Source organism: Poecilia latipinna, unplaced genomic scaffold (genome assembly GCF_001443285.1).
Source record: "Poecilia latipinna isolate Pla-1442-1.1 unplaced genomic scaffold, P_latipinna-1.0 Scaffold1107, whole genome shotgun sequence".
Lineage (NCBI taxonomy): Eukaryota > Metazoa > Chordata > Actinopteri > Cyprinodontiformes > Poeciliidae > Poecilia > Poecilia latipinna.
In genome coordinates this window covers 108,369-118,816 of record NW_015113723.1, presented here as the reverse complement: position 1 = coordinate 118,816, position 10,448 = coordinate 108,369, and the positions used below count along the sequence as shown (strand labels likewise).

Below are 10,448 nucleotides of genomic sequence, written 5' to 3'. Positions count from 1 at the left end.
ACTGTACTTAAGTACAGTAACGAAGTACTTGTACTTCGTTACTTCCCACCACTGATTATAATACATAGTTGTTTAGGATATCTCAGTCTGTACCTGTAATCTGCATAACCTAAACAGGAATCCTATTGTTTCTTTCATAGTTAATTCCAAAGGGTTATTATATTCAGCCAAATTCATATTTCAAATTTGAGGAATGTATCTTTACATAACTGTATTGAATTGATTCTAATTTAATCTGGCCACTGGCCCCTTCTCTAGAGGACCACAACACAATTCAAAGTAACAGTTGTGTGCTTAAATGTAATTTTTTAAAATCAATTCAATCAAAGCACTCTTTATCCGTATAGTGCAAAATTATATAACTATGAAATTCAATATTATTTAATTTACACACCAAATGCAAAGACAGTTAATATTTTTGACAGTTTGTTAATGTGTTTAGCAATCTATTCTGCTACAGCTGGTCCTTTGGGGATATACTATCCTGACATGACCCAAAATGAAAATGAGTTTGACACCCCGGCCCTAGAGACAGACAAGCCATAAATTTTCCAAATTCCAGCTTATTCACCAAACCAGGTTCATCTACATGCTTCTTTCAGGACGATGAGAGCTTCTTCAGCTTAAAAATAATAATAATAATCTTTTTAAGGTGTTCACGCCACCTACTGTCAGACCATGGTTGCTACTGTCCCTCAAGATGTCGCTGTACATATCTTCTGTGGCTTGATGTTAAACGTATCCACAATGTATTAAACGTAAAGCCAGCGGTGGCCTGACCTTTAAAGGCCTCTAAAGTGATTTAGTTCTTACTTCAAGTGTACAAAATCAGCAGGCAGCAGATTTCACGCCGTTACATACGTAAAAAGTATGCCTATTTAGGACATTTTTATTAATATAATTTACATTGTTTTGAAATATGGGCACAAACCAAAACTAATCGCGCTTTAACTGTTTGAGAAGGAAAATTGTTGACAAGCTCCGTGAATAAAAGCAGAGCGGGACTAATGAGGTCACGAGTGGGTTTCTGATAGAAGCAACGCCCAGAACAACCAACTCTCGAGCTGAGATTTGTATGAATTTAACCGAACACTACCGGGAAATGAACGAGTAACAAAATAAAACCAAGTGATCCGTAAAAATAGAGTTTCAGCGCAGTCAGACGGTTCTCATGCCTTTATTTTGAAAGAAACCGACACATTTATGTCTCCTATTTTACAGCAACTTGACGTCGCCATTTTTCTTTGAGTTTCTTCCTGAACTTTTTGAGCTGATACAGTTGTAGACCGAACGGAGAAATAAGCCATAATGGGAGCTTGTTTGGCTGTTGGTTCTTTGGCCAGCTGCGTGAGTACCAACTCTGCTTCCATTGTAGAATATAAGGAATTGTTCTCTGGTTATTACTGATCAATTAGCAAAGTTTTTTTACGTTGTTCGACCAGACACGTCTGTCTGGATAGCAACACGGCTTCACGTGAAACTACGCCACAATATATATATATATATATATATATATATATATATATATATAGCGTACGACAATTTTTTTTAGCACAATTACTCTAAACAGTTGGCTACGTAGTTCAACCTGTGTTTGAATTTTTGTCTTCAAGCTGTATGGTTTGTCAACTCTCGTTACGTTTAATAAAGCAAAATTATGTTAAAATATAATTTTTAAATATTTGACTCGTAGTTCAGTTTTCGAGCAGTGGCCCTCTGTGGTGGACCTTATAACTTTATTGACTGTCAACAGAACACACAGGCTCATTTCAGAAACAGCGAGTTAAACGGTTGCAGCGTCATTTCCGTGTTTTGTTTGGTACATGACGTCACTGTTTCGGTTTGTACCAAACAGGACTGGACGAAATTTCTATCAATGCTTAAGTTTCTTCTGTGACTCAACATTGTGGTCAAATGTAAAAACCCTTCTTTGTCTTTACATGTGTTCTTCCCAGAACTCTTAATGTGGCAGAGTTTTAGTGTCACCTGGCTCAAGTTCTGTAGAAAAAACTCCCTCATTTTAAGTACCTTTTGCTATCCAAATATTAATCCGTAAATTGAAAAATAAAAATAGTGTATTGATGCTGAGTCCAGCAGAAAGGGCTGAGCTTTTCACATGTTGACGTTGGAAGTATTCTTTTAGCTACAGATGCATCTTTTGCTATAAATGATCAAGCTTTCACTTACATTATTGAACTTTTTGGGAACAGGTTTTTCAAAGTGTTTGGTTGGTTTGACACAGTGCAGTGTGAAGGAGAACAGCAGCAGCTGAAAATGGAAAAAAAAAAAATGTTGCAACTCTTATCCCCAATCAACCTATTCTACCGGACTATCAGGTGTGAAAACAACCTTATGTACCTTGTTCTGGAGTTGTCAGCTGCTGTGATCACTCCTAAGGATCCCTTTAAGATCACAAGATATAAAAGGCATTGCAATCAAAATCTATTATTATTTTTAAATCTACCAGTGTGAGGTGATGCATGCTGATCTCAGCTAATGCGTTTGTCTCTGTGTATTTCTCATGACTCGTGCTGGACCTCCCTTGTGATCCAGTTTGCAGTGCTCTGCCGAGGAGGATTGATTGTATTTGTCCTAACCTGATTAAAACCTGTGAAGTAGCTGTTTGGTTCTTGTCTCCTGTGGGTTCCAGGAGCAAACATTTTTGCTCCCCACATGCCTGTCCAACACATGCATCCCATCCTAAACACTCTTCTACCTCCTGTAACTGTAGCTGTCCACAGTCCTAATATCCCCACTCCATCCCTCCTCCAGGCGTCCTGCTTGTGCGGCTCGGCCTCCTGCCTCTTGTCGTCATGCTGCCCTTCCACTTACAACTCCACCATCACCCGGCTGGCCTTCTCCCTCCTGCTGCTGCTGGGAACTCTAGTGTCCGGCATTATGATTCTTCCAAGCATGGAGGCACATTTGAAAAAGGTACTTGACAGGAAATAAAATCTGATTGGACAACAGGGATGTGTTACAGTAGATGAAGACAAGCAGCGTTGTTAACCCGGTCCCGTGTTTTTGTTGGCGTGCTGTGACACCCCAGATTCCAGGTTTCTGTAGTGGCTCTATCATCTCCGGTGTGAACTGTGACATCTTCGTGGGCTACAAGTCTGTGTACCGCATGTGCTTCGCCATGGCCTGCTTCTTCTTCCTGTTCTCCATCATCATGATCCGAGTGCGCAGTAGCAAGGATCCCCGAGCGAGCATCCAAAACGGGTTGGTACCGTACCGAGGCGCCACACTGACCTCTGGTGGCCAAATGTGTGCATTGCAAATTTTTTGTAAACTGGCTTTTTTCCACATCCTCACCTTTCTAAAAATAATGCTCTAATTCATTTTTTACCAAAAGTGTTCTTTTTTCCAATTTCATCTGAGAAAAAAAAGTGCAGATTTTTTTTCTTTCTTTCTTTTTTTCTTTTTTGCCCCAATCTCTTTTGGTAAAAAAATTAGTTAGGCCATTGTTTTACAAAGGTGATGACATTTTGTTTTGTTGCAACCTCAAACTGACATTGGTGTATATGTGATGGATGAACCATTATTTTTTGTGCCTACATATTCTGAAAGTATCATCTAAATCTTGTTTTGTGCTTCTCCACAACTTGACCCTTGACCTGTTTGCTGTCTTCAGGAAACTGTTTGTTCTCTGATATTTTCTTCCAAACCTCTGAAGCTGAGACGAAATTGCACACAGCAGATATTTGATTAGTGACATGGGAAGGCTTTGTTCCATCAGATTTTTTTAAAGGTGTCAGTAAAAGTTGCTGAGTACAAATGTCTGCTGAACTTCAAACCAGTTCTCAATAACTTCATAAAGTTGAAGACAAAATTAAAAATGTATGTGCTGCAGAAAAAAACAGATGTAAAGAGTTGGAGCAAATGAAATGTGAGAATCAAGACTGTAACCAAGTCTGTCGCAATAATCAATTATTTGTGTAATAAATTGAAATGAGCTTCCATTCTGATGATTAATAGGCTGATTTTATTGATCCAGACATCATAAACCATTTTATTCATAGTTTATGTGTGGTTTTTATTTTGGGTGTATTTATTGTTTTTGGTTGTTGTGTGGTTTTTATTTTGTATATTTAAAATGGAGGGTTCTCCACACTGATAGTGTTCTCAAACACTTTACCAGTGTTTGAGAAGGTTAACTTGTATTATCATTTTTTATCATATGGTAGTCTCAAAATGGCAATATTCCCGTTTATCGCAATCATTTTTGATTGCGCTAAGCATATTTTATCCTGCAGAATGTGTCATTGTGGCAGGCCTAACGGTGGCCTTTGGTCCTTTCTAGGTTCTGGTTCTTCAAGTTTCTGGCCTTGGTCGGTCTGGCCGTGGGAGCGTTCTACATCCCCGATGGCACCTTTAACACCGGTATGTTGTACACAGCAAACAAGCATCTGCGTGAGGTCAGAAGTGTCACTTAGCTGCCTCCTCTGTGTTGTCAGTGTGGTACTACTTCGGCGTGGTGGGCTCCTTCATCTTCATCATCATCCAGCTCATCCTGCTGGTCGACTTTGCTCATTCCTGGAACCAGTCGTGGCTGGAGAAGGCCGAGAACGGAAACACAAAGTGCTGGTTTGCAGGTAGAAAGCTCTCCCGTGTCGACGTGTCGTAGGGCCGGCCAGCGGAGCCGCTCTCTGACTTTGTGACTGTCGTTTCCTCTCCAGCTCTGCTGTCTTTCACCTTCGTCTATTACGCCCTGGCCTTTACCGCCATCGTCCTCTTCTACGTGTTTTACACCCAACCTGCCGACTGCACTGAGCACAAGGTCTTCATCAGCCTCAACCTCCTCTTCTGCATCGCTGTGTCCATCGTGGCCATTCTGCCCAAAGTTCAGGTAACGTTGCACTGCAAAAACACTGAATCTGATCGAGTATTTTTTTGTCTGGTTTCTAGCGCAAGTTTCTTGGTACACTTGAAATGAGACAAACTTTTTCGCAAAATGTAGAAGCTTGTTTTAAGCCAGTCATTTCTTAATATTGAATAAAAACAAGTACTCATTCCACTGGATAGACGGGGTTTTAGCACAGTTAGAATTTAAAGTACTAATAACATTCTAATGTATCTTCTTGAAAGAGCACCCCTTTTTTCTAGAGCATTCTCTCCATGCCAGTGGATTTTTTTTGTTTGCTTTTTTATATTCTGTTATTCACAAAACAAACATTACAGAGTAGCAAACAGAGGTATTAATCTATAACGTATATTAAGCAAAAAGCGCAACAAAGATAATATCCAAAAAAAAGAACAACAAAGGCATGTGAAAGAAGAAAAAAATAAAATAGAGAGACTTGAGACACAGAACATAACCAAGTGGTGACACAGCAAAAATGGAATTGTTTAATAAATGTGGGTTAGGATAATTCTTTCTTATTTTTTCTCCTTCTTTCTTTTTTCCTCTTATATTGGGTGTTGTGACTTCTGTCAGAGTATCAAAACTATGAAGCATGTTGTCTTAAACTGTTGTAAAGACTCAGATGAAAGGAAACATCTGCTGGACCAAATGGCAACTCAAGTATCACGCATTGTTTCTATGTAGAGCGTATTGGACTGGCGATCCAGTATATGTGGACGCAAGTATTAGGTGTCTTTTCTGTGGATTTAAGAAGTCATAGCATGTGGAACTGTTAGGTGGCGCTAATACATTTTTATGGATGCAAGTCCACAGAAAAAGAATAAGGAAATACAGAAAACAGGCGATTGGCCAGAGCTGCGGTAAAGTGTCAGCGACTGGGGAAAATTGCAAAATATTTGAATGATGACTGAATTTGTGTTAGTAGTTGCGATCGCAACATTTTAGGGAGACTGATTGGAGCGTCTCCAGTGGGCTTGGCTCTGTTAAAGCGCCTCTCTGCTCCGTTTGCTCACAGGAGGCTCAGCCCACCTCAGGCCTGCTCCAGGCTTCTATCATCTCCCTCTACACCATGTACCTCACCTGGTCAGCCATGACCAACAACCCCAGTAAGTCCAGGCAGACATCATCCTGCTTTGTTTCACATAAAGAGGAAAAACAGTCGGTAATCATATATACATATTCTCCTCACCTCAGACAAGCAATGTAACCCCAGCCTGTTGAGTTTGGTCCAGTCCAAGCCGACTGTGTCACCTGTGGGCCCCTCTCCCACACCTCCTCCAGGCAACGTGCAGTGGTGGGACGCACAGAGCATTGTGGGACTCCTCATCTTCTTGTTCTGCACACTCTATGCCAGGTACTCTATTGTTATTGCCTTTGTTTCTTGTAATTTTGGTGTTTATGGTTTACAGATAATGAAAACTCTAAATTTAGTGTCTTAGAAAACTGGAATACTGTGAAAAAGGTAATTTACAAAAATTGCCGTCATACCCTAACTGGCTAATTAACTCCAAACGCCTGCAAGGGTTCTGTGAGCCTTTAAGCACTCTCGTTCTGGGTGAGTCGGCTGCAGAGTCTCAGACGGTTCCAGGGCTCCTCGCCCCGCTCTGCAGTATGCTACTGTTGGACCGGCTGAACTTCTGTCTCCCCGCAGCATCCGCTCCTCCAACAACTCCCAGGTGAACAAGCTGATGCAGACGGAGGAGGGCCAGGGTCTGACCGCCGCCGACCAGGACGTCTCAGCCGGGGAGGACGGAGTCCACCGGGCCGTGGACAACGAAGAGGAAGGAGTGACCTACAGCTACTCCTTCTTCCACTTCAGCCTCTTCCTGGCCTCTCTCTACATCATGATGACCCTCACCAACTGGTACCAGTAAGTACCCCATCCCCCACCCAGACTCCTTAACTCCCTGCTGCTGAGCTAATTGTCCTGTGAATCCCCAGACCCGGCACTGACAACATGACCATGCAGACGGCCATGCCGGCCGTGTGGGTGAAGATCAGCTCCAGCTGGATCGGGTTGGCTCTCTACCTGTGGACCCTGGTGGCTCCTGTGGTGCTTCCTGACCGAGACTTCAGCTAGAAGTCTCGGCGCGCTGCACATACTGCTGTTTCCTCCTCGCTCTCCAGTCCAACGCTAATATACTGACTTTACTGTGTGTGTGTGTGTAGTTATGGGATGTCGAATGGAGAAGTTTGAGCTTTAATCACATTCCAGTTTTCCGCTCAGGTCCTTCCCTGTTAGATATAGTTACTGAGAGCATTACATGCTGAAGAAATCAGGACAGATTCCTCTGGTTCTCTGGGGTCCAGACTTTTTTTTGCCCTGGGGGCCAAAACTGGCATTCCACAAAATTTGTAAAATTAAAAATGCAAAAATGCGTTGGTGATTTTCAGCTTTACCTACTCAACAAAACATTTGTATCAAGTCTGTGTATTATTATAAATATTAAACGTAAACTGTTGCTTTATTAAAAGAAAAACCATTTTCAAATTTTGAGTCAGCTGTTTTCTATTATGTTTTTCAAATTTTTTACCACTCTTGTAGTCAGGGGCCAAATAAAATAATTTCAAGGGCCACAAATGGACCCCCGGGCCACACTTTGGACACCCTTGCTCTAATTAGTGTGTTTTGATAAATAATAATGTTTCTAAACACGTCTGCTGAGTTTTTTGTCCCAAGTCACAACAGAAGTACCTTATTGTTGGTTTCTGCCTTTGTAATGTTCAATTACTATGTTACAGCAGAGTGAAGATCATATGCTGTCCTCCAGGTGGCGGTGTTGTCCTTTTGATTTAATGTGCTGGCTTAGATTTCCTCATCTTTCTGTTTTTAACCCTGGTTCCTCACAAAGCCACCCTGTCAGGCTAGTTGGGATTCCTAGAAGTCCTGCTGCACTTTCTTCATTGATCACATGATTCTCCTGGTGAAACACCGATAAACAACGTCCAATCACAAGATTAGCTTTAGCTGCTTCCTCAAGCATATTTCCTCCAGGTTTAGTCATGCTGCTTGTGAATATCTTTCTAAGGCTCTGCAGATTCGCACTGATGCTCCAATGTCTTCTGTCATCCAGAGGGACAATCTTTGACTTCCTCTGCCTGTTTTTCATTCTCTTGTGTTTAGATTTCTGAATTAAAAAAAAAAAAAAAAATTTAATCTCTGCACACTAGGTGCTTTTTTTTTATTAAATCTGCCAAAGATATTTTCTTAGTACAGTTTAATAAAAATATTAATTCATGTATTAGCACAAATGAATATCAGGGTGTATTATTCCCACTGGTTAAATTTGAGTCTGGTTAACTGTCTTTCTTTTTATAACTTTTATTAAAGTATTTTCAAACAAACGCCTCAGCTGTCCCCTTGGTTTCAATCTTCATTGTTTGAATCAAACTGGCTCGTTTTATTTTCAGCAGCTGTAAATTAAATGAATTTACAGAGCTTAAGTATTCAATCCCTTGGACGTTTTATTCTCTTTGATTTTTACAAATCAATCATGATCAACAAAAAATTCACAAAACTGATTTCTACAAATTAATTGCAAATGCAAATATATAGTTGTGTACATGTTTACTCTCTCTAAAGAGGATGTGTAACATAAACATGTTTTTTATTTTCATATTTGTTGAAACTGAAGATATCGACGGTAGAACATGAGACATAATTTGTGAAAAAAATCCAGATCTTCCACCTCCTCCATGTGGTCCTACTGCTATCTGCAGAAATCCACCATGTCCAGTCAGAAACCACCAATCACAACTAGGAGGAGGGTCTTAGTGCTGTCAATCAAGCTTGTGCACACGCTTGTGCTAACGGCAGATAAGCAACTTGCCTTTACAGGAAAACTGCTTATCTGCTGTAATTGGTTTTCATCCTAACTAGCGTTAGCATTGGTTATGGTGTCAGACTGCCCAAGGCTGCTGGATCTACTATGCAGATGCTTCCCACAATTGGTGAGTGGAATAACAGCTAAAGGTGCGTCTACTAAATACTGACTGCAATGGGGTGAATATTAATGCAATCACGTATAAAATGTTAATATGAAAGGCCTGTACTTGTATAGTGCTTTATCTTCTCCAGCCCATCGCCCTTTTTTCGTACACTGTGACAACATTTTGTTCTCTTCCCACCTAGCCCAGTGACAACAAGTTTAAAAATGAGCCCCACACAGCAGTCTAATGAATACCACTGGGGCCAGCTATTTTAAAGAAGTGCATCCCCCACTTGGCTGCTTCAGCGTGTATTTTCTCCACCTGGGTTGCCTGGTGTTCGGAGTCCTCCAGGATGCCGGGCGGGCGCGGTCGACAGATGATCCTCTTGGGAAAGAGATGAACATATGAAATCACAAAAAGGCAGAAGAGAGTCTCCCCCAGCGGAGCCTGATTCTATAACTGGCTTATGCAACTGATCAGAGCCTCATCTGGCTTATGTAACAACATGAGGTTTGCCTGCTGCTCACAGCTGGGCTGGGGGGTTCCAGGCTTATTGGACTCCACAGCAAAGTGGGACAGTGTAGGGGGGGAGAGAAGAAAAATGTATAAATGTTGTAATAATTCCCAGTGCATCCTCTATAGTGCATGATAGTGAGGAAAGGACTTCAGGAGGAGACACGGTGGAGTCTTCAGGTACAGAACAGGTAAACACTGAGCTAAGCTCCCAGGAGGACGAAGTAGACAGCTGGCACGTCTACCACAGGTACACAAGCACATACATGGTGGAATAAAGAGTGGATAGACAGTGTTGGGAATCAAAATTGGCCTATGCAGTTACTAATAATTTATTGTTAATGTAATTATTATTAAAGTTTCTCTACTTGAATCTGGGCTCCAATTCTCTGGAATCATAAGTCAAACTTGTCAGTCCCTCGTGAAGGAATGAATTCAAAACCACCGGAGAGGAGAAATCACTTCAAACAGATCTGAGGATTACAGCGAATGGAAACTGGAAACCACTCACCTGCAATTTAAAGACAAACATATCAAGGAAAATCGCATTGTTATGTAAAGTGAATGATGAAGGATTGTTGTTATTATGCAATTCACTGGTCGTTCTCTATTTGACCTGTTGTGTAGAAGTTTGGGGAAATGCCTGTAAATCATACAAATGATCTTCTTATTTTGCAAAAAAAATAAATAAATAAAATAAGAGCTGTTGGAATATTATACGGAAAACACTACAAAGCCCCAAGTTCTTCAACTTCAAAATAATGAAGTTACATGACTTATTATATTCTGCATGTTGTGTTTAATATATCTAGCTGTATAACTGAAATACAACATTCAGTTTGTTTAGTTCTGATTTTGGATTTTTATTTATTTATTTATTTATCCATCCATCCATCCATTTTCTGAACACCCTTGTCCCTCAGTGGGGTCGGGAGGGGTGCTGGTGCCCATCTCCAGCTAACGTTCCGGGCGAGAGGCGGGGGACATCCTGGACAGGTCGCCAGTCTGTCGCAGTTTATTTATTCATTTATTTATTTATTTATTTATTTAATCTCTGATCCTTTCAATTTATAAATGCTATCTCTTTTAATAAATAATTTTTGTAAACATGCAACGGTTAGGACTTTACCAAACCAGAAGT

At 40.8% G+C, this 10,448-nt stretch overlaps 1 protein-coding gene and 1 long non-coding RNA gene across 2 annotated transcripts in view; both read left to right on the top strand.

The window, feature by feature from the left end:
* LOC106959668 (uncharacterized) overlaps window positions 1-8,212 on the top strand; it is a 23,890-nt gene extending 15,678 nt beyond the window's left edge. The window contains exon 3 of the long non-coding RNA XR_001427409.1: window positions 8,127-8,212. This is a non-coding gene — a long non-coding RNA (uncharacterized LOC106959668). The remainder of the gene's footprint in view (window positions 1-8,126) is intronic.
* LOC106959666 (serine incorporator 1) lies at window positions 1,193-7,999 on the top strand. The gene is made up of 10 exons (XM_015052387.1): window positions 1,193-1,347; window positions 2,773-2,934; window positions 3,050-3,222; window positions 4,304-4,383; window positions 4,458-4,595; window positions 4,680-4,849; window positions 5,880-5,970; window positions 6,059-6,218; window positions 6,516-6,734; window positions 6,806-7,999. Exons 1-10 carry the CDS (start codon window positions 1,309-1,311, stop codon window positions 6,942-6,944), a joined length of 1,371 nt encoding a protein of 456 aa, XP_014907873.1. The 5' UTR covers window positions 1,193-1,308; the 3' UTR covers window positions 6,945-7,999.
* Window positions 8,213-10,448: the final 2,236 nt, after the last annotated feature.